The 22,859-nt window shown below is 42.2% G+C and overlaps 1 protein-coding gene across 8 annotated transcripts in view; it reads right to left on the bottom strand.

Annotated features, from left to right (window-relative positions):
• NRP1 (neuropilin 1) overlaps positions 1–22,859 on the bottom strand; it is a 139,629-nt gene that overhangs the window by 31,710 nt on the left and 85,060 nt on the right. For all 8 annotated transcript variants that reach the window (XR_009053215.1, XM_057731954.1, XM_057731953.1 and 5 more), the window contains 3 exons: positions 13,133–13,288; positions 9,923–10,067; positions 1,501–1,832 (listed from right to left, as the gene is read on the bottom strand). Coding sequence is in view for 7 of the 8 variants with exons in the window: in XM_057731954.1 (XP_057587937.1) it covers positions 1,501–1,832; positions 9,923–10,067; positions 13,133–13,288 (633 nt within the window). In the remaining variant the exon portion in view is untranslated. The remainder of the gene's footprint in view (positions 1–1,500; positions 1,833–9,922; positions 10,068–13,132; positions 13,289–22,859) is intronic.

The raw sequence follows: 22,859 nt of genomic DNA, 5'->3' as shown, positions 1-22,859 counted from the left end.
CTTTGTCTCCTGCATGCGAAGCCTTGGGCCTGAATGACTGTATGAAACCATATTCCCACACTCCCATTCCCTCCAATGGGCTAAACTCTTTTCACAAAAGGAGTAGGTCCTTGGCAAAGCAGGGATGGAGAGGCTGGGACCGAAAGGCCAGTGGTGCTGGGGATGAGAAGTATCATCAGCTGAATATAGAACCCACATTTAGTCCTGCACACAGAACGGAATTTCTGGGGGCTCTTCTTTATCTTAATTTGAAATAAGTTTCCAGCCCACGCAGCACACCCGGGGAATCCTTTCCTAGTTGGTGTTCTGTGCTCGGGAAATGTACATATACGAGGGTGAGTCAAAAATTATCCGCACTCCAGTTATATTACAACTTGTATACATTCTACAGCCAGAGCACGGATAATTTTTGAAAAGATAATCACTAAACAATACCTGTTTCGTTAAAAAAAGAAACAGTATACCATGTGTTCTGGTGAAGGTTGGAATATTTCTTCTTTCACTAGATCCTCTAGGGCCAACTGCTTTTTAAAAGGTTCTAACATATAAAAAAAATAAGACTTAAGCATTATTCATGATAGCCAAGAGTTAGAAGCAATAAAAGTGTCCATCAATGGATGGATACCTAACATGTGGTCTGTATGCAGGAGAGAATATTATTCAGCTTTAAAAAGGAATGAAATTCTGACCCAGGTTACAACACGGCTGAACCTTGAGAACATCATGCCAAGTAAATTAAGGCTAAATATCGTCTGATTCCACTTACATGAGGCTCCTGGAGTAGTCAAATTCAAAGAAATGGAAAGCAGGATGATGGTTGTCAGGGGCTGGGGGATGGAAAATTACTGTTTAATGGGGGCAGAGTTTGTTTTGCAAGATGAGGAAGTTCTGGAGACTGGCTTGCACAGCAATGTGAATGTACTTAACACTACAGAACCGTGCACTTAAAAAGGTTAAGCTGGCAAGTTTTCTGTTATGTGTATTTCAGCACAATTATGAAACTTTTGAAAATTGTAAAGCACTATAGAATTTAAAGCCTCATCCAAATAAAAATTTTTTTAAAAATTAAAAAATACACTGAAGGGATGCATCAGAGAAGAGGGCTGACGGCGGGTGCTCGCCGAGAGATTAGAGTCTGCAGAGATTCTGACTTCCTACCGTGGAGGTGGTCCCCTGGCCACACCCTCACGCCCCCCCCTCCCCGCCCCCCGGTCCCCTGAGCGTTGAGCCACCTGCTGTTTTCTACTGGAGGGAAAGGTGACAGGCGACACGATTCTCCCCGGTGTTAGTCTCAGCTGTGGTTTCCGCACCCCACTCCTGTCTCCCCCGGAATCTTACTGTCTCCATCCCTCGCCCCCGCAGATCCCACGGCTTTCAGGAAACAAGAAGCGGCGCTTCCGCAGGAAGAGGCTTGGGTCCCTGATTCAAGCCAAGGCCGTGAGGGCGGGCCCCCTCCCGGCGCCGCCCCCGCCCCCGCCCTCGCCCTCACCCGGGCCTCACCTTGGCCTTGCGCTTGCTGTCGTCCATGACCATCTTCCAGTCCGAGCCGTTGTTGCTGTACCCGATCTTGAACTTCCTCATGAACACCTTGTTCTCCCGGTGCTTGCCCCCCTGAATGATGATGCCCCGCACGGTCTTCTCCTCCGCCAGGTCCACCTGCAGCCACTCGTTCACGTACGGGTGGGGGGCGGGCGGCAGGGCCCAGCCCGAGCGGCTCGTCACCAGGCGGGTATTTTCAGGCATCCAGTTCCTGTCCCCTTGGTTGGATGCTGTGATCTGGGAGTCAGAAATAAGTCCGGACACCATACCCAGCATTCCAGAGCAAGGATAGTCTAGAGAGGGGAATGGAATAGGTGATGGAAAATCATTTTCTAGAAGTCTCCATGCTTAGAAAGAGAATCCAACATATTGAATACAAACATGGTCTGTACCCATTCACGTACATTTGTAAATGTCTGGATTATCTGACATTAAACCAGAGCTTCCCCCTGCCCCCCTCTTTCTGCACTCCCTGCCCTACACTCACAGTCCAATAAAGAAAATCTTCAGTAAGAATATTCATCTCTTCCTTTTTTGAGTTCTTCCAAGTTTAAGGTCAAAGTATTGACATTCAGTCCCTTTGGTATCTGGAAATTATCCCTAGATCAAGTACAGGCCCTGCCCAATGGCAGTTCAGTTTATAGGGGGCTAGAAATGTGTAAATCAATACTTTCAACGGCAGGAAAGTTGCCAAAACAAAAGCAAAAAGAAGATGATTAGGAGGTGAAGAAGAAGCTTGGAGAAGTAGTAGGGCCCCCCTTCTGGGGTTGGAGGGAAGCTTTGGCTTGAACATTGAAGGAGGGGGCTCATCCTCCCCCCAGGTGTCCTCCTCACCCTTGTTTATAACTGAACAAGAACTTTGCACAATCCCATTGCCACCTCAAATGTCCCAAGTCTGAACAGAAATAGTCCTTTCCCCTCGACACGGAATCCCTTTATCCAGCTCTGCACTTAAATAGGTAGAATCACCAGTCAGCTAGCTCCTGCCTAGTCATCTTGTCTTTCCCTCTTTTCCATTTTCCATTCTGGTTCTGCTACCAAATCCTCTCATATTTTTGTTTAAAAACACATAGAAAACAAAAAGCAAAAAGCAAAAAACGGTGTCCTAGACCTGCCTTGCAATCTTCATTTCTTCTGGCATCATCTTGATCTGAGCACTCATGGCTATATGCTAAATGGTCTCCTGGCTACCCTCTCAAACCCCAGTTTTGATTCAACAACACCCATGTCACTTTTCCTAATTTTTTTTTGCCATGTCATTCTCATGTTCAAAAATCTTCCATTGCTAAGGAAAATAAACCAGACACAAAAGGACAAATATTGCATTGTTTCATTGATATGAGGTACCTAGAAGAGTCAAATTCATAAGGACATAAAGCAGAATGGTGGGTTCCAGAAGCTGGTGGGGTGGGGGGAGGGGTGGGGGGGAGTGGAGAGTCAGCATTTCACGGGTATAGAGTTTCAGTTTGGGATAATGAAAAGTTCTGAAGATGGATCGTGGTGACCGTTGCACAATAATGTGACTACTGAAGGCAACTAAATTGTACCCTTAAAAATGGTTAGAATGGTAAACTATGTTCTGTATATTTGACCACAATAATAAAAGAGAGAGATCTTTAAAAAATTTCCGTGGCTCTCCATTATTTATGGGACACTATAAAAAAGACTCTATCTGGCTTTTTCAACACTCTCATTTTGGCTTCACCCTATTTATCTAATTTTATTTCCTGTTACTGACAGTAACCCATTTTCTTCCCATATACCATAGAGATACTTCTCATCACTGCCTTTGTTCAAAGTGTTCTGCTGCCCCCTTACCTCCTGTGGACAGGGGTAAGTTTTGCCTAGACTTTCAAACCTAGCTTAAAACTCTTCCTGGGCTTCCCTGGTGGCACAGTGGTTAAGAGTCCACCTGCCAATGCAGGGGACATGGGTTCGATCCCTAGGCCAGGAAGATCCCACAAGCCAAGGAGCAACTAAGCCCGTGCATCACAACTACCGAGCCTGTGTTTTAGAGCCCGTGAGCCACAACTATGGAGCCCACGTGCCACAACTACTGAAGCCTGCACGCCTAGAGCCCGTGCTCTGCAACAAGAGAAGCCACTGCAATGAGAGGCCCATGCACCACAATGAAGAGTAGCCCTGCTCTCCACAATTAGAGGAAGGCTGTGCACAGCAATGAAGACCCAATGCAGCCAATAAATACATAGATAAAATAAATAAATAAATTTATAAAAAACAAAACAAAACAAAAAACCTCTTCCTGAAAACGTCTCAAACAACTCTAGCCATTATCTTGAACTCTCCCTCCTCAGAAATACAACTGCACATTCAGGAAACAGCACAGGGCTTAGCATTAAGCTATTCTCTCCATGTTTTAAGATTGGGAGTCTTGTGTCCAGAGCCAGATTATAAATTCCTCAAAGGCAATGAACGGCATGGTAGCTCTTTCTATATTTTCTACAGCAGCCCAAGGAGTTTCTGAGCAGAAGGAGAGTATCCATCACTGATTAATTGATTGGTGGCTTAATAACAAAATGTTCAACACTTCAATTATTCTCGTTTCAAATCATACATCTCCATGGAGGACATGCCAGGAAGGAGAACCCATTTTTCTCTGAAACAACTCCACTCTGCATAAATCAAAATTCAGCCTAAAATGTAACCATCATAAGTGAGAGGTATATGCCTAGTGCAATTAAGCTATGTCCATGTTGTCAGCTCACCCTTAAGGATGAAATATTCAGATACTTTCACCTGAGTTGGAACAGTTCGGATCATGCCATTTCTTCACCCCAAAATTCAGTGCCTGCTCACCTATGAATTATGCATGTGCTTTCTACCCAGCGTGCTAGGTCTTCCAAACCATGGCCTTGCAAGCCCCTCCACAATGAAGGACTCCCTCACCTCGGTGGTGGTGGTAGTTGTGGGCCTTCTCTCATTTCGTTCCCACCACTAAAGAATTCCCCATCATTTTGTCCTTCCCACTATTTTAAAATCTTGACCTGTTTTCAAATTTTACATTATATGTTCAGTTTTTCTGAACTCTCCAACTAGACGTGGTTTTCCTTTTCTGGGACTCTTCCCAGCTCTCCACCTGCATGTCTCATATATACTGACCACATTCAGTTCCTTGGGTTTCCACTTGCCTCCCCAGGTTTTAAGTTCTTTAAGGGCGTAAACCAAATCATATTAAAAACTTTTCTATGACTCGTTTTGTCCAGCTTTATCCACGGTATTTGCTCCATAAATATTTGTTGACTGAATCAGCTTATTAACACAATAAAAGGCAGCTTTCATTTTCCCTAAGCATCCTTTCCTGTAATTCAGCCACAGTGTTTGCTCCAGGCTGGGATCTGGAAACCAAGAATAAATTCAATGGGGATTATAAAAAGGTTGACAAAAATGATTTCACTGAGGGTCTAGGAAATTATAGTGTTAAAAATAGAAGTCACATTTTTGGTCACTGTGGTTACACCTGTCTGATTCAAAACCGGCTTTTGTAAAGAAAATGTTTAGCTGGTAATATGTACCAGATGTTACCATTTGGAGAAAAACACAACTAACTTGAATATTGTAAGGAAGGCTGAACCTTTACTGGATGAATATCCCTCTCTAATGCAGAGCTGGCTAGGGCTTAGTCCTCGAATCCACAAGCCTCGCGATGTCAGCCCGCATCCCGCCAACACAGCCCTTGGGCTGTCAGATGGGCATTCCTTCTGCAAGTTGGCCTCATCCAAGATCAAGGAAGAGGCACCTTGATTTGCCTTTTTTTAAAAAAATTATTTATTTATTTAATTTTTTAAATTGCCTGTGTTGGGTCTTTGTTGCTGCCCACCGGCTTTCTCTAGTTGCAGAGAGCGGGGGCTGCCCTTCATTGTAGTGCGTGGGCTCCTCATTGTGGTGGCTTCTCTTGTTGTGGAGCATGGGCTCTAGGCCCATGGGCTTAGTTGTTGCGGCACATGGGCTCAGTACTTGCGGCTCACGGGCTTAGTTGCTCTGCGGCATGTGGTATCTTCCCAGGCAGGGATCGAACCTGTGTCCCCTGCATTGGCAGGTGGATTCCTAACCACTGCACCACCTAGGAAGTCCTTGATTTGCCTTTGACTGAAAACCAGTGACTCACTTTTAGCCACGATTAGGAGAAAAGTTACTCTTACAATTAAGGTTTGAACGAGATGCCAGGATCTAGCTCTGTTTGGCCACGGTAGGTCGGCTCAGATGTGCCCTCGTTAGCCTGGCTCCATTTCAAATCCTTTGGAAATACTGTTGCCAGATTTAGCAAACAAATAATCAAACAAAAACAACGACACAAGAAACAGGTTGCCAAACTAAATTAGAAATTCAAATAAACAGCAAATAATTTTTTAGCATAAGTTTGTCCCAAATATTGCATGGGACATAACTTACACTAAAAAGTTATTCATTTATCTACATCAAATTGAACTAGACATTCCTTATTTCACTTGGCAACCCTGTTTAGAAACCTTAAAACCGGGCCTAGATGGGAGGGAGAAATGAGCTCTGTGATAGGAATTAGGAGGTTCTTTTCTTTCTAAATTGAAATATAGTTGATGTACAACATTACATTAGTCTCAGGTGTACTACAGAGTGATTTGACATTTGCATGTATTAGGAAATGATCACTGCAATAAGTCTAGTAACCATCTACCTCCCACTAAGTTTTTACAATAGTGTTATTGGCCACATTCCTTATATTGTACATCATCCCTGTGGCTTATTTATTTTACAACTGGAGGTTTGTACTTCTTAATTTCCTTCACCTATTCCAGCCTCCCCCTCACATCCCCAACTCCTTTCCCCTCTGGCAGTGGTTATTTTCACTGATATTATTTTCCAGTAAAATCTATGAACTGAGCTTTAACGGGAAAACCCGATACACTGGTAAATCAAATACTCAGTTAACCAGTTTTCAAGGAATGAAGAGGTAATAACTGCATTTGATGGGTGAACCTGAATGAGCATAATTTAATCTTCCCGAGATGACTCAGAAGGTACCTCTTGGATGTTGTGGAGCCTGAGCTCATCGTTGCAAACTCCAATCAACACAGGAACATACTGACCTGTGCAGAAGCCCCAGTTAATTAACTTCTGGTTAATGAAAACGTCAACAGGGTTTGCAGTGTGTTCTCAGACACCAAGGGCATTTTCACCAGTTTCCAGCTTTGCCAAAATGATGAAGCCTGCCTTGTCCAAATAATGAAAATGCCCCTTTGTCAATCACCTACAAAGCAGGATGGTTTGCTCCAATCTTGTTTTCCTGATCTCTCTGTATGGTGACCCACCATTGTATACTCTGGTTATTCCAGGATTTCTGTATTTCTAAAAAATAATTTATGAATAGAAAAATTGGGTTAAAACTTGGGGGCTCTGGAGATTTTGGACTTAAGTGATGTATTTCCATGGTAACTTTTAATTCAAAATTTTTTTTTTTTTTTAAAATCCAGATTGAGTTGGGGCCTGCCTACTCAAGAGGAAAGGGGGAAATTTTGCAATCCAGGCACTTGTTTATTGGAAGACATAGATGAAACTGCAATTCATCCATTCGCTGATTCGTTCATTAGAAAAATAAGCATATTGAGCACATATTACTCCAGGCACACAGGACACATGGAAAAGAAGACAAACAGGGCCCCTGCTTTCAAGCATCTTCCAGACCCCCAGGGGCCCTACAGTCTTGTATTTCTTTCATCAGTCTCCACTGAGGGGGCCCTGGCCTCTAAAAGATGAAAATTATCTACTCTGGTAATTAAGAAGAAAACACTGATATCGTTGTCTCATTAGGGGCTCTGTTTGTTGGGGTCTATTCTAGGTTCAATTTATCGAGTACCATGAACCATGTAATTTACTGGGTACCGTTTGGTGAGCACTTACTCTAAGCCAAGTGTTATAAATAGCCTTTCACTTAATCTTCATTACAGCTGAATTAAGTTAATCTTACTGACGAGGAGATGGAGATCAGAGGGACCGAGGGTCTTGTCCGTGGTCACTCATTCACTAAGTGGACAGCCCAGAGCGAAGCCTGAATGTGTCTGCATACCTTCTGTTTGTGTGACCATCGTTATGACATGCTGGCCTTCCCAAAAGCCTGCCTTGATCAGTTATTTGGAGGTTGTTGCTATCTTACTAGAGAGAAAGTATCTAAAATATATTAAGGATCATGATTAAGAGAGTAGCAGTATGTAATTTAAAAAAAAGCTACTTAAAATAGTTGTAAAATAGAATATGTGTGAAAATATCAAAACATGGTATTTTAGAGATCTCTGTTTAAATAACTAGGTCACTTTATTTTTAAAAATCCAATTATTGATCTTGTTTACGTGTGAAGACTCATGCTTCTAAAATTACCTCTCAGGGAAAATCCTTGTGAAAATGAGAAAAAGCAGTTCAGGCTTAAACAAGTATTTTGTTTAATTAAAAGGAGAGTCAGAAATTCAGAATTCACACTAACGTGCTTGGAGTCCTTATGAAGTTTATCTCTCTCTTTTTTTTTTTTTTGGTTCATCGACATGAAATTAGGTGAAAGGAATGGGCTAGAAATTTCCACCCTGCCCTCAGATGGCTTTGTTTCTATGAATTTATGGGTAGCCTCTCACATTTGTAATGCTCTGAAAATGACCTAGAACTTTCTCTCATGTAACTGCTGAACAAGAATGCAGCCAAGGTTATAGCTAACCCTTCACTGCCCCTTTTCTCCCTCCAAACCCCTCTCCACCTCCCTCTGGTTCCTGCCTCCAGGGACTTGAAATTTCTAAATGTTTAGATTCTAAAACAATAAACAAGTCTGTCTCTAGGATGGAAATAAATAAAATTTTGCGAAGAAATCAAGCGTCAGTTTTTACTTTCCAAAATGGACTGTACTGTAAACAAATGTAGTTTTTTTTTTCTTTCTTTCCCTCCTTAGTTAGCTCTTCTTCAAACTGCTTGTAATTTCATGGAAAATTGCCCAGGTGATTTTTTTTTCCTTCAAAAGTCAATATTTTCCTTCTCTAAAAATAATTATACTTAAAAGGATAAAAATAAAAACAATAGTGTTGGCATTCATGCAACAAGAAATTAAATGCCCTTAATATGTATACTAACATCATATGAAAGATAGTTCGCAGATTTTTAAATGTTCACTTTTAATTACTTTTTGTTGAATCAGTTACAGATTCTGTCTGAAGTTTTAAGCTTACTATGGAGGTTTTAATGAAAAATTTGCAGCGTATTTACTTAAATGGAAAGGAATTTGAACGTGACTGCTGCTTACTTCAGAATACAGATTGGTTGTAGAGAAAGATCAATGGACAAGTAAAAGCAGTACTGGTCACCATAGAAATACAGTGAGACTAACAGGACCTTCTTTTACTCCCCATCAGTCCTGACCTGCCTACCTTTTTAGCCACTTAATCGCCCAGTATCTCATCTTCATCTCTCAAGTGAATAGAATCCACCTACTTGTTCCAAATTTAACAGAGACTTTTAAAGTCCTTTTAATGTCAGAAGAAACAAACTCAAAAATGAAAAATATTGAAAAATTGATTTCTAATATTAGCATATTCATTCAACAAAAGATAGACGTATACTGAGCCAAAACCTAAGAGAAAGTTGTCAGGGCAGTTAGTGAGTAAAAGGAGAAATTCTGGTAAATTAAACTCCTCCTGAACTGCAGCTGATGAGGCCACCTCTAGACTTCAGAATTAAAAAGACAATGGAGGTGGAGAACATTTCACGCAACAGGTATTTATTGTAAATCTATTAAGTAGCAGTCAGTGTGAGGACCCAGAGACAAAGGATGACGGGGAAGGTACTTGCCCTCCTGGAGCTTGAAGTCTAGTGGAAAAGCATCACTTAGTAAAAATTCACCACAGGCCAGGCTGTGTAAGTGCTTCATATCCACTAGCTCAGGGGTCCCCAAACTCCGGGCCATGGTCTGGTACCGGGCCGCACAGCAGGAGGTGAGCGGAGGGCAAGCCAGCAAAAGAAGCCTCATCTGCTGCTCCCCATCGATCGCATTACCGCCTGAACCATCCCCCCCTGCCCCCCGTCCATGGAAAAATTGTCTTCAATGAAACCGGTCCCTGGTGACAAACAGGTTAGGGATAGCTGCCCTAGCTGATCCATTATCACAATCACCCCGCTTGCTGTACACGATTACGCCCATTTTCCAGGTGAGGTAACTAAGGCTTTGAAAGGTAGTAAATTGCCTAAAGAAATAAGCCAGTGAGCAGTACCAGTAGGATTTGAACTCACTTTTGTCTAAATCCAAAGCATACACTCTTAACTTTCAAATGAAAACGCCTGACCTGATTTATACTAAATTACTCTCCCTACGTTGAAAAGTTTACATAAATCAAAACCAGGTGATCTTCAATCTTACCTGTTATCTTGCAGCCGTACACTTCAAATCTCATAGATATGCCAGTTTCCCAAGTCATAGGTTTGATTCGGACGAATCGAGTTATCAGGGGTTTGGGGAAAACGCCAATCACGACATCTGTGGGATTGGTGTTCCCCTGAAAGATCTAGATGGAAAAAGGAAGGGCCCTTTAATGACAGACATTTTGGATTGAAAACAAATCCAGAATCATGTTTTCACAAGTGCTTGTCAAATTATTTACAATTTCCTCATTGTTTACCACGGCTGAGGTCGTGTTAATCACTTGTCATGTTATCTTTCCAAATGATGGCAATCAGAAAGAATTGCTTCTAATACGGAATGTTGTCCTAATCATCGATTCAATTATCTGAGAGGCTAGAGCCTCCGAAAGTGCTATTACAAGGATAGCATTTGTTAAAGAATACCACGCTATTATCTAAAAAAGTGGGAAAATTATTAACATTATCAGAAGGACATACAGAATATTGTAGACATTTCATGGGAAGTCTCACTATTTTACTTTCCCAGGAACCACCCAAAGGAGTGCTTTCTGAGTTCAATGCAGGGTCTGGCTTTTTGAAAATTCTAGGTTATGTTCAGCACTAGGTCAAGGAGCTTTCTCCCTTTTAGCTCCATTTCTTGATGGGAGATCTTATCCCTGACATTAACGAAGGACTTTAATCTTCTTCGGTTATTGGTAAAATTATGTGTTAGTGGTCAAAATCAAAACTGAGATATAAATGATATGTCATGGAGAATCAGCTTTCCCAGGGCTTCTGTTTCTAGTTTTAAAAATGAGTCATTTTATTCTAAGAAAGATGAGGCATGTAACTGCAGATGTAATGAGTGCCAGTCACGAAACCGCTTCCCACAAGTATCTGTTGAGCCACTCGGCCTGGGCACGGTGCCACGGCAGTGTCCTCCGCTGAGATCTCTGAGGAACAGGGACCGTCTGCCACGTGGAACCCTCTGGCATGTGACCTGTCTCAGGTGGGACTGAAAGCCTCCGCTTCCCTGGATTTTACTCCAGCTCCGGGTGGGGACAGCCGTGTAAAAGTACCATATCTCAGTCACAGGCCTTGTGTAAGGAGAGCGTCACTGGGCCATCAGAGGCTCAGAGACTTCCAGCCACCTTCCCAGATAAGTCCAAGGCGGAAGACCACCATGCCCCTGGAAGAAGAGGCTCGTGAGAGTCAGCCTGGAGTTCTTACTCCATTTTAGCTCTACGGGAGGTGCTCAAATACTTTACTAAGCAGGCTGTTAGCCCGAACACTCTCTGGAGACAATTTAATATCAGAATTCATCCCAGCCTGCGAAGCGCTTTAGATTTATGTGCTACTTCAGCAAATCTCTCTGGGGAGCAATCTGGGTGGAAGCCTTCTTGTGTGACGATGAATCACGGGCACCTGCCTGAAGGAGCAGCGTTTCCCAAACCAGTGTTTCAAGGGCCGGCGGGTCCACCTCAGGGAGGGACCGTGGTCTGGCTCACCCTGGCGACATTTTACATTTGCTGAAAACCAGGTAAGCACACACATGCCACCAACATAGAGAGGGCTGCTGGACTGCTGGTGGTCGAAGGCCACTATTGCTGAGGTATGTAGGCCAACGCCCCCAGAGGAAAGCAGGGGAGAGGGCAGTGGCTGAAAGGCCCCAAAGTGCTGAGAAAGGCAGATGGGCGACGAGAGCTGGACTCCAGGTGGATGTGAGGGATTTCATTCAGGTTCAGTGAAAGGGCCCAGACACATGCCAGGTCTTTGCTGACCCTTTATTCTTTCTGCCCCCTACTCTGGAAGGCCCTCTGTGTGCCAAGGTGACCCTGGTCGTGGACCTGGAGTGAGCTGCGTGCACGTCAGACAGTCCTATGGCCCTTATGTGCGCCCCCACATCCACACCCGGGCCGCACAGACAACTGCGGACCATGGCTGAGGAGGGCGTCCTGGAGAGACAGCGCTCATTGATTAAAGAGATGGCCTGAAAGCCGGGGTCAGCCCTCCCCACTCTCTCTTCTTCTGTTTGTCAGTGTGTCCTTGGCATTCGTGTTTTTTGTTTGTTTGAAACCAAAGTATGCCATCAATAAACGACTTCCAAGCAGGAATAAGTCACCACACTCAGGGTCAAGTTTACTCACTGGATTGCCGCCAATAGCGACGGTGAGGGGTTTTCTTCCCCAGATGGAGGACCTGCTCCAAGTCCTTTAGGGCTAGATGGTGGCCTTGAGCTGGCCTGTCCCTAGAACTTTCCTCCCACAGTGCAGCTGCATCCCTATGTCTGCGGTCTTCCTGCCCACCCTAAGTGAAAGTGGGGGCTTCGCAGCTAATCAAAGGCAATTAATAGCCCGCTCACTTCACACCCAGGAGGCTTTTCTCAGTTCCAGACCCAGAAGGAGAAAATCAAGGCCATGGATGCTCCAAAGGGAGACAAGGACGTGTTAATTGGTGTCTTCCCGCACCCAGGATTCCAAGTTAACCAGGATCTTTGCTACTATTCTCTCCAATTCCGTGCGCTTCACTCGGCCTCCAGGGCAAGCTTTTAATTTGGGGGAGATGGCAAGCACGAGTTTTCTGAAATCTTTTGATTAGTAAATCAGAGCAAGCATAACTTCAAATAAACAGTGGGCTGAGAAACACATCTCAGTTCCAAACAATTCGGGGCAGAGCGCCTGGGGGGCAGTGCATGGTGTGGCCTCTGACAGAAAGTGGTGAGGAGGTGGCGTGTGGTTTATGGGATCTAAAGGAACACCTTTCGTTCTGTTCATTCGCACAGAAGCAGCCAAACACACTTGTAAATTAGTTTGTGAGCCGCAGACGGTAGATGAAAAGGAGTCTTCTAAAACCAGCCCATTACAGAGAGGAAGAAAGAATCAATCTACGAAAGAGAATGAGGAAACACAGGGAGAAAGACAAAACAAAACAACTCCAGAGGTTCTAAGAGGACGGTGTTTATCCTCGTGGGAGGTTTAAAGTGATTCTTGAGTCTGACTTAATTTGGCCAGTATTGACTTTTCTTGGAAACATCCGTATAATTTCCTTTTGGCTTCTGGATCTGGGAACATGAGACCCCTTGGTCAGATTTAAACCTCTAATTGCACTTTTCATTTTAAATCAATTCAAGAATAAACTAGGCCAGACAGCAAGCTCCCAAACAAGCAAGTGAAAATTGATCACCCATTTCAAAGACTGGCTTGGTGGAGGAGGTGGCAGGCAAACTTACGACGGGTTTATTTCCTTCTTTTATGGTGATCCAGTCTTCCCCATTGGAGCTAATGTCTATTCTGTAAGTCTTGACGTAGTATTTCTTCTTGGTTTCCTTTGAGATAGCTCCCTGTGTCCCGACAGCAGTGATGAAGCGTAGAAGGCCCAGGTCTACCTACAAGATAATACAAGCCTTGTGAGTTGCCCATCCTTGTACATCTGGAATGTGGAGCATCTTTTCCTGTGGGTACCATGGTGCAGGTTTCATCCACCTAAGATCAACAGGCCCTAATTCCACTGGCATCAACAGCCCCAAGAAAGCCTCCAGTATAAGACAGCAGCTGCCCTAGGCTGTCAACTGCCAAAAGAGAGACTTTTCTCATCGTTGCAACCAAGATTGCTTGATTCCTGGTTACAAAAGAGAAAACTGGGTTCAATACCATGTTACTGTATTTCCTAAGAGGTTAACAATGCTTTCTAAACAGCACATTAACAGATGTCATTTTACAAACAGAAAATCAAGACAAACAAGATAAGCTCACATACTGGATACAGAGAGGTCTGGACTAGAACTTGAGTCTAACTTGATCCCACTTCCCATCACTCTGTAGCATCCTACCTCCTTGCAAATAGACCGTGGATTGCAATGATCCTGACTCTGAAAGCACTTGTGAGTGTTGGAGTTTGGGAAATGGGCCATAGATTTATAATCTGGAATGGAGTCGAGAGGAGGAGGGCAAAGTTAGGACATTTGTTTCATCTAAATTTCTTCCTTTCCCGTACCTCTCCTTGTAGTGCAGCTTGAGAGGCAGGTGAATTCCCAGGCATCACCTGGGAAGGAACGATGCCTCCATCAGACAACTGCTAGGACTTTACAAACTTCTGCTGGTGAGTTTCCAATGGAAACGGTCCTCAGCACAATGGCCTTGCCTCCATCTCTCACTAGACTTTCTCACACCTCTGACGGCTGGCCCACCTGGAGGGCACCACAGTAGTGACGACCAGAGGGTGACCAAAGCCTGAGGTCCCTGATTGCATCCCAGAGGTCTGCAGTGGCTTGAGTTGTTCCCATGGCCCTGTGATGAGAGTGGGAAGGACAAAGATGAGGCCCTCAGGGTTCCAGTACCAGCTCTGCCTTGAGCTCGCTGTGGGGCCTCGGACAAGTCACTTCATCTTTAGGCTTCTAGTTCTTCATTTGTAAAATAAAGGAGTTGGACCAAATAACCTGGAAGACCCCTTCCCTCTCTGACTTGCTAGGACTCCATGCTTTCAGAAATAAAACAGGTATTTTTTTCTTTAACTTTCCTTATTTCCATTGTTAATAACTAAGAATCATCTTAAAACAAAACACATTACCAGTTTCTCTATATTGGAAATATTCTCCTTTTATGGATACATTTGATTATTCCTATAAAATTGTTTTCCTCTTTTCATTATACCGTCTATTTATTGTGTTTCTGTATAATACAGAGATGTTAAAGAAATGAAACACAAATATTTGGCAAATATTCTGTAAAGGACACAAAAAGTAATTGCACGTTACAGCTGATTAACTGTAAGATATTTCAACAGTATATCCACTAATAAGAGGCTGTTTTCCCTGAAACTGGCGACGAAAGCCAAAAAACAAAACCCAAAAAACCCCTAAATATACCACCTCCCCCACAACCACAGCTTCTGAATCCTGCTTTCTAGTTGCTACATGACAAACCAATTTTCAGAGAACAATATCTCAATTAACCCTCCAGTACCCATGGGCCATGAACACCTAAAAAATTTCCATTTTATGTACAGCCTGTCTTGTGAAGAATGGCTATTGTCTTCCATGAACTGCTTTTTCCTGAAGGCCCTTGGAGTAGTTAAACCAACATGTTGCCAATTCCTTCAAAACTGAACCAAGACTTACATCCAGGAAAAACAGCAATGTCCCCGCCACAGAGAAGCCCACTTGAACTTACACAATTCAACAATAGGAGATTTCATCTAGAAAGGAAGGGGATACCATTCAATGTAAAACAATCTTTATTTCATTTTCCTCATTTTAAAGATGTAAAGTCCAGCCTCTAAATGCTCTCACCAGATTTAAAAGAAAAAGGAGCAAGCCTTTAATAGAAATAAATATTTTAAGATAATAATGGTGGGTTTTCTAAATCTTAATTTAACGAATAAGTACTTATTAACTGGAATTTGCATTTCTTTCAAAAGTGAACTCTAGTATTTTGTATGAATTTGTGTACAAATTTCAAAACACGGAGGCAGTCCACGTTTACGAGATTTAGCCAACAAAAATGCAAGATATTTAGCATAATCTGCCTTTCAGGTAAACAACAAGTGCTTTTAATATATATATGTCCCACGCTATGTTTGGGATATACTAACAACAGGTTCACTGCTTACTTAAAATTCATATTTAACTGGGTGTTCTTTTCTGGATGTTATCTTGCAAGTCCAAACCTAACTCTATTCTGGACAAATAACCAGATGATTTTAGGTTGCTACAGAAATGCTCTGATTTCCTAATGCTGCAACTTGAAAGTTAATGGGTACTCTAGACACATGGCTGCATGGAACAATTTCAACTGTTTTCAGATGCTCTTAGAACACTTAGCGCTTTACTGACTGTCCACTTTCAACCTGAAGGGCCCTTAAAACCTTGACGTCCAAGGGAGCACAAAGTAGAGCTGTGCAAATAAATGCTTCCTGTCAAACCTACAAGTGGCTCTTCAGTTTGGAAATGATTAAATTCTCAAGAGTGCATAGGCTGCTTAGGCTGATTGGAAATAACTCTAGAACTTCACTCCCTGTCCTTTTCCTATTTTTAAAATTTTGTTCTTAGGGTTAGATTTAGTTACCAGGTAAGAAAGAAGTTAACTGGTGGTCAACTAGAAGAATCCCAGGCACTAGAAACAACTGACTTTAAAAGAATGAGACATTGACTGGAATTGACGGGATGCCCAACACAGGAAATGCCCAAAGTCCCAGATCGAAAGGCCCCAAAGCATACACATGAATCACTCGTAAAGAATAAAAGATATTTTCTTTTCTCAAAGCAATGAAATGCATTCACAACCTTCCCTTGTAATTGTGTTAACGTTTCCTGCGGTGCTTTAAAACTCTGCAGATTCTCTTACTCACCGTGCTAGGATACTTGAAATTTCATTTCATTTTTCTTCCTAACATTACTGCCACTGGGTTTAGAAAGGATGAATGACAACCTCACCAAATGATTAGGGCTGGGACTTGAACGATTGCAGTTAAAACTGAATGGTACCCAGAACTCTACCAAGACACAGCCCAGCACTGTGGGAACTCTCACTGGCAATGCAATGGAGGCTCTTTTAAGTGCTTTCTCCCTGGGGACCTTTGTGGAATGCCCTCACAGCGACCCTCACCACCTGAGAGAGTTTGGGAGGAGACTGATAACCTTCAGCCTCAGCAGCACTACTGCTCACACTGCACGTATCTGTCAGGAGACCCAGAGGGACTTAACACCTGGGTATTTATACCTTTCTCAGGGCTGAAGCCATCTCTGTTAATCATGACATTGGCCTCAATCTACCTTTTTTTTTTTAGTCTCACCTGCTGCATCTACCTCTCTCCAACTGTATGTTCCAGCCACATAAAATATTTATTCTTCCTCACACAAGGTATGCCTTTTCTATCTTTGGGCCTTCACATGTAAAGTTTTCTCAACTTAAAAGAACATTTCTCTCTCTCTTTTTTTTTTTTTTTTTGACTACAAATGACTATTTCCTCTTTTTGGTCTGGTGGGTAAAATAAGTCAGTTCTAACCCCAGGAAGTTTACTGCAAAGCTCAGGTCTCCATCTGTTAATTCATCATGTTGTGTTTTCCCTCTGTTTCCATCCAGACTTTTATGATTTCTATTAAGGAAATATTTGCTTTTCTATATAGCAAAGTGATAGATGTCTATTGAAAATTTATAAGATGCAGTAGAGATTAAAGGAGAAATTAAAATCTCCATAAGACCACCAATAGGAAATAACCACTGATAATAGCCTTCCAGAGTTTTTTTTTTCTTTTGCAAAATATATGTGACTGTCGTGTGTATGTTTTGTTATTGTAAAAATGAGGTTATATTACCTCTCTGTTTGATCGCCTGCCTTTCATCTAGTTTTATGGACATATTTCCATGTCCAAAATATTTTTCTACCTCATCAGTTTCAATGGCTGCACGGTATTCTATCAGTCTGATGCCTGTGAACATTTCTACTCGCCTTGATTGACATTCATCTAGCGGACACTTAGTACCACAATTCCACTAAGCTCTGATTAAGTGATGGGGCTACAAAGAGCAGCAAGAATGGGAGACACAAACACAAGATTATAGGATGGGGCAATGCGTGGAGGGAGGGGAGGCAGAGGGATCGGACATATCTAACAACTGACTTTGATGTCTAAGACATCTATTGAAGGACGCACAGTAGGAGCTTACAAGCGGATAAAAAGGGAAAGGATGTTCTAGGGAGAAGGAGGAACAGGAAGGGCAGAGGCAAGGGGGAGGAAATGAATGAATGAAATAACATCACTAAACAACCTACGATGTTTCCCTCACCGCTACAGACACTATTTGTCAAGAAATGGTTTGATCTCTAAAGAATACTGTGCTCTGCTCATTCAGAAGCCAAAATAATCAGTTGTCATGAACACCATTCAAAAATCTGGCCATCCTCTTGGTGGGTTAGCTTTTTGGATTCTGATGAGCTCTCCCCAACCTCACATTCTAATAGACAAGATTGGCGACCCAAGACAGGCAGCTGGAGAGACAAAGACACAACCTCGAGCAGTTCTACATAATGGCAGCCCTCTGTGTTTTGGAGCGTTCATTGTCCTTAAACAATATTTCCTTTCTTTCCAATAAAAATTCAGACACACAATAACCATAATTAAGTAACCTACTTTCCCTAAATCCAATCAGCTCTGCTCCTATCACTACTTTCTTATGTTGAAAGAATGTCATTCTCTCACAGCTGCTTTATTTTTAATTGGAAGTTGGGTGTGATTTCACATCTGAGTTTAATGTACTTCTGTTTAACATTAAGGGTGGGTGTGAGGATGGGAGGGGGTAGCACAGAGCTGCACATCAAATGCATTCACTGAAATTGTGGAATGTTTTACTCCGTGTGGGGGACAAGCATAAACATCTGGTACTTATCTGATGGTCTGTAGGCAATTTGACAGAAGTTTACCAAACTCATTTTGAGTTTGAGTGGCCACTCTCTGAGTTAGCTTATCACTGTTAGCAGAAGTGACCCGATACGACATCTTGTTTCCAATATAAATATAAAAGTCTAACGCTGCCGGTAGAATGTCTACCCACATCTTATTTTCACTGTGCTCCCCACACAAAGAGAAGACATTCCTAGAGAACAGACACAGAGGAGGAAAGCCCAACCTTCCTCATGGGTGGGGAGAGGCGCACTACTAGAAGAAAACAGCCGTCCTCATCCCCTTCTGGGGGGCAGGGGATGGTGTCCTACAGCTCCTGGGGTGAACCCCCCACCCCAACTTCCTCTTTGTTGTAAGGTGTCTACAGGTATTAACCCACATGCACTGTATGGCCATGGCATTGTCTTAGTAATGGCAGGAAACACATTCCCCAGATAAAAAGAGGCCAGGAGAGATACACATTTTACTGGGAATCACTTGAGGACAAAAGGCACGTTTTAGCTTTGGGCACTAAATCACGAAGCGAACCTTTGCAGACTGCTGGTTACACATCAGCATGCAGCCTCCCAGCCATGAAATAAATATCATTGCTTCCTATAATATTATATAACCAACGATTGGTAACATCATAATGTGGAAAGCCTCATTTCTTTCTTTTTTTTAAGAACTTTTTTTAATGTGTATAAATAAAATTTTATTTATATACGGTCATAATTATTCATTTAATACTGTTTAAGAACTTTTATTGAGATACAGACAATAAACTGCATATATTTAGAGGGTACAATTTGGTATTTTTTTTCTTATTAGTAATGTATATAGGGCAATTCCAATCTCCCAATTCATTCCGCTCCAACCCTCCCCGCTTGGAAAGCCTAATTTCTAAAATGAAAATCTGTCTCGCTCAATAAAATACTGTCCACTGAAAGAGCTTTGGCAAGGGACTGTTTCCCGGCTTATAACATTCCCAAGACAGGTCAGTACGAGAGCCTGAAAAAATAAAGGACAAAGAACTGGAGTCTGATTAAAAACAGGAAAAATACTTTTTTGGCGGGGAGGGGAGGTGGAGTGTGTTGGATTCTTTTTAGGGTACCTCTGATGACTCAAAGAGCTGTTTAATTCATCACTAGACACTCCAAGCTAAAGAAAATATTTTAAAGCAATTGTCTCATTTCCTTAGATAACACACATGCTTTCTGATAATGCCTGAGCATCTGAACATCAGTGCCGTTTCAGGATCTGGGGGCTTAATTCACAGCACCTGATCATCGTGTTCCTTGACTTAGAATTTTGGATTTTTTTTATAGTTACCAATAGGAATACAATCATTTTATAGTTGGCAACATGATTCTCTCTTTATGCATTTTTTCATGATGACTGTATTACATAGAAAAAACACTGATGGTTAAAATGACTATTGTTAATAGAAAATTCCTAGGGCAATCCCTATGTGTCAGGCATTTTATTAGGAGCTAAATTTACATACGTTATCTCAACAATCATACAACAAAGTTTTTGTAGACAAAGCACCTGAGGAACAAAGTGATGTGTGTACCTTGCTCAGAGTCACATAACTTGTCAGTAATTGAGTCAGGACTTACCCCAGATCAGACTGGTGGCCCATGTACACGCCACTACACCCATGCTCTTCCTCAATTTTCTACCGTAAAAACCACAATTATCAAAAGGTAATTTAGAATTTCTTAGTAAACAAAAATTAAACCTTATAGTTATTCCTTCTGGAAATTACATATTTTTGTATAATTATAGAGAACATGAAACCATTTATGATTACTTTGACTCCATCTAACATTTACATTGACTACTGGAAAGCAAAATTTTGCAAATGACGTACTTATGCTGTTGAAAAACAAAACGGTGGTGATGAAGCATTTTTAGCAAAAGATAATGAGAAAACATTTTAATATTCTGGAAAAGAATACAAATATCCAAGAGCAAGAAAAGTGCAGTGCAGGAAGAACCTCACCAATTTTCTTTTCTAGTCTTAATTGCTTGAATTAATTTTTTTTTTCATAAAGGAAAGCATTTTCCTGGGTGGAAGCAAACTCCTGGTTGCAACAAAGCCTGTGCTGATAGTAAAACAATCCCAAGTGAAGGAACGGATGAATTTTCCACTCCCAAGACGTGAGTCAACCAGTTAGAATCACACTAGATAAGGCTGTGTAGCCCAGATGCAAAGCAAAGGCTGCCTTCCCTGATGCCACTGTACTTAGCACAAAAGAACAACAAGGAAAGTGCAAGACAAATGAAGTCCCCAAACAAGGGCTGACCTCTGTCCCCTTTGGCTGATAAAGGAGATTTTGCTGGTAGGGGCTCCACTGCTTCTGGACACTGGCATATCCTTTCATTCTCACATTAATTTTTTTGCATAAATCAGAAGTAACGAATTAAAGAAGAAATATTTAATTCTGATATGTTCTTGGAATTGGAGTTCCATGTGATCCTGTTGAAAGAGTAAGCTCTGCTATGGTTGTTAGAACTGACAAGTGGCATCAGAAGGAAGAAAGGAAAGGGACTCCATACAGCAGGGACTCCAGCATGTCCACTAGAGATATTTCCAGAACCCACAGGGAAACCACGAAGATGGAGCATGAAGAGGAGGACGACGCTGTTCTGAGAGGAGAGAGCTCTGAGCATCCTCATTTCCTCAGGGTGTCAGATGCAGCATTTCAAAGACTTTTGACAGCAGGGCAATAGGACTGTGACAACTACCCCAAAACGCTCAGCTTCACTGATGACATGTTTAAGACAAATATGGGAGGGCATTTGCCTGGTGGTCCAGTGGTAAAGAATCCGCCTTCCAGTGCAGGGGACAAGGGTTCAATCCCTGGTCAGGGAACTAATATCCCACATGCCTCGGGGCAGCTAAGCCGGTGGGCCACAATTACTGAGCTCATGTGCCTCAACTAGGGAGAGTGTGTGCTGCAAACTACAGAGCCCACACGCTCTGGAGCCCACACTCCACAACTAGAAGAGAAAACCCGCAGTCCACAACTAGAGAGAAGCTCGCTTGCAGCAATGAAAGATCCCACATGCCTCAACTAAGACCTGACACAGCCAAAAATAAATAAATAAATAAATAAATAAATAAATATTAGGGAAAAAAGAGACAAATATGGGAGGCGTGTCCTCACATATTCCTTGCAAAATCTGAGGGTGTTTTCTTTTCCCTTCTATACTTTCTAGAACAGATATAATTGTGTTCAGAAAAAATCAGACAAATCTTCCATTTGAATTCCTCTCTCACTTGATCAGCCTGTAAAATCTGGACATCAGGACACAATATATTCTGATAACAAAGGAGAAGAAAGTGAGATTGTATGGGGCTTCTTAAAGGCTCTGGGATACAAATAATCAGCATTGAAGACCATTTGAAACTCCTACGTAAAGAGAAAGGGTGATTGAATGCCTAGAATTAGGAAAAGATTGTTTTGCATTTTAAGACACGCCAACCTGAGAACTCTTTCTTTAAAATGAAGATGCTTCATTACTTCAACACCATGTTCACTTGCAGATGGGAACCTCAAACTTTTAAAAGCTTGGTCAAGAGGATGACGCTTAGATGGTCCCCTCTTTCAACAACTTAGATACTTAGGAGTTCTTACTGCGCAGTAAAAGATTCAGGGACTTAATATTTTTAATTAACATTTTTTGAATGCTTACTTGTAAGTTACATAAAATTGAAAACATGAGCCTAATCCTTTGATCTGGAAAGAGGATAAGTACTCAGAATAGAACAAATGTAATCCCTAGAAACTTGGTTAAGAATTTAACCTACAAGCTCTGTGGTAAAAATTGCTTAATGGAAATGTCTTAAGAAAGAACAATAAGTATGCTACACATTAAAACAAACTGTAACCAGCCTCAAATATGTATAAACACGATGTAGATCCAGTCAAATGCCTATAGGACCACTGTACCGTGGGCTCTTGCTAGAAAGTCCACTCAGCAAAGGTTTAGCAAGCATCTCCTACATGGAGGACACAGGCTGGCTTAGGCTCTCCTGATATAACTCTTGGTTCCAGCCAGCAATTGCTTATTGTAGTACTCATGAAAACGAGGAAAACGTTCTCCTAGTAGGAGGCTTAATGTGTAGGGATTGCTTGAGGTCGGTATGCACGAGCAAGCTGCCGGGTCAAGTGGAATGGACACAGTTGACCTCATCGATCAACATCCTGTGAGATCAGGCAGACTGTGAACAGATCTCTGGCTTCTGCTGTCTGTCTCTGCCAAAACAAAGGGGGCGCAGTCATGGAAGGATGGATAAAGGGTGGTCTGGACGGCAACTACTGTACAGCATAATAGCAGAATTTATGACCTCTGCACATAATTTCAGTAGGACTGTATCATGTAGATAAAGCATTTATTCTTGTTGCTTTTATGATTCAAAACATTTCGGGCAAACTATAAACTGATACATGGAGCCAGCGTGCATGCCCACGCGGATGGGTCTTAAAGCCCAATAACGGTGCTTCATGCATGGTAGACGCTTAAACGGAAAGTGTGAAATTAAAGTAAACTGAAGGATGCCAAGGGT

The sequence above is a fragment of the Hippopotamus amphibius genome, chromosome 4 (genome assembly GCF_030028045.1).
Source record: "Hippopotamus amphibius kiboko isolate mHipAmp2 chromosome 4, mHipAmp2.hap2, whole genome shotgun sequence".
NCBI lineage: Eukaryota > Metazoa > Chordata > Mammalia > Artiodactyla > Hippopotamidae > Hippopotamus > Hippopotamus amphibius.
This window is presented reverse-complemented; position numbering and strand designations above follow the sequence as displayed.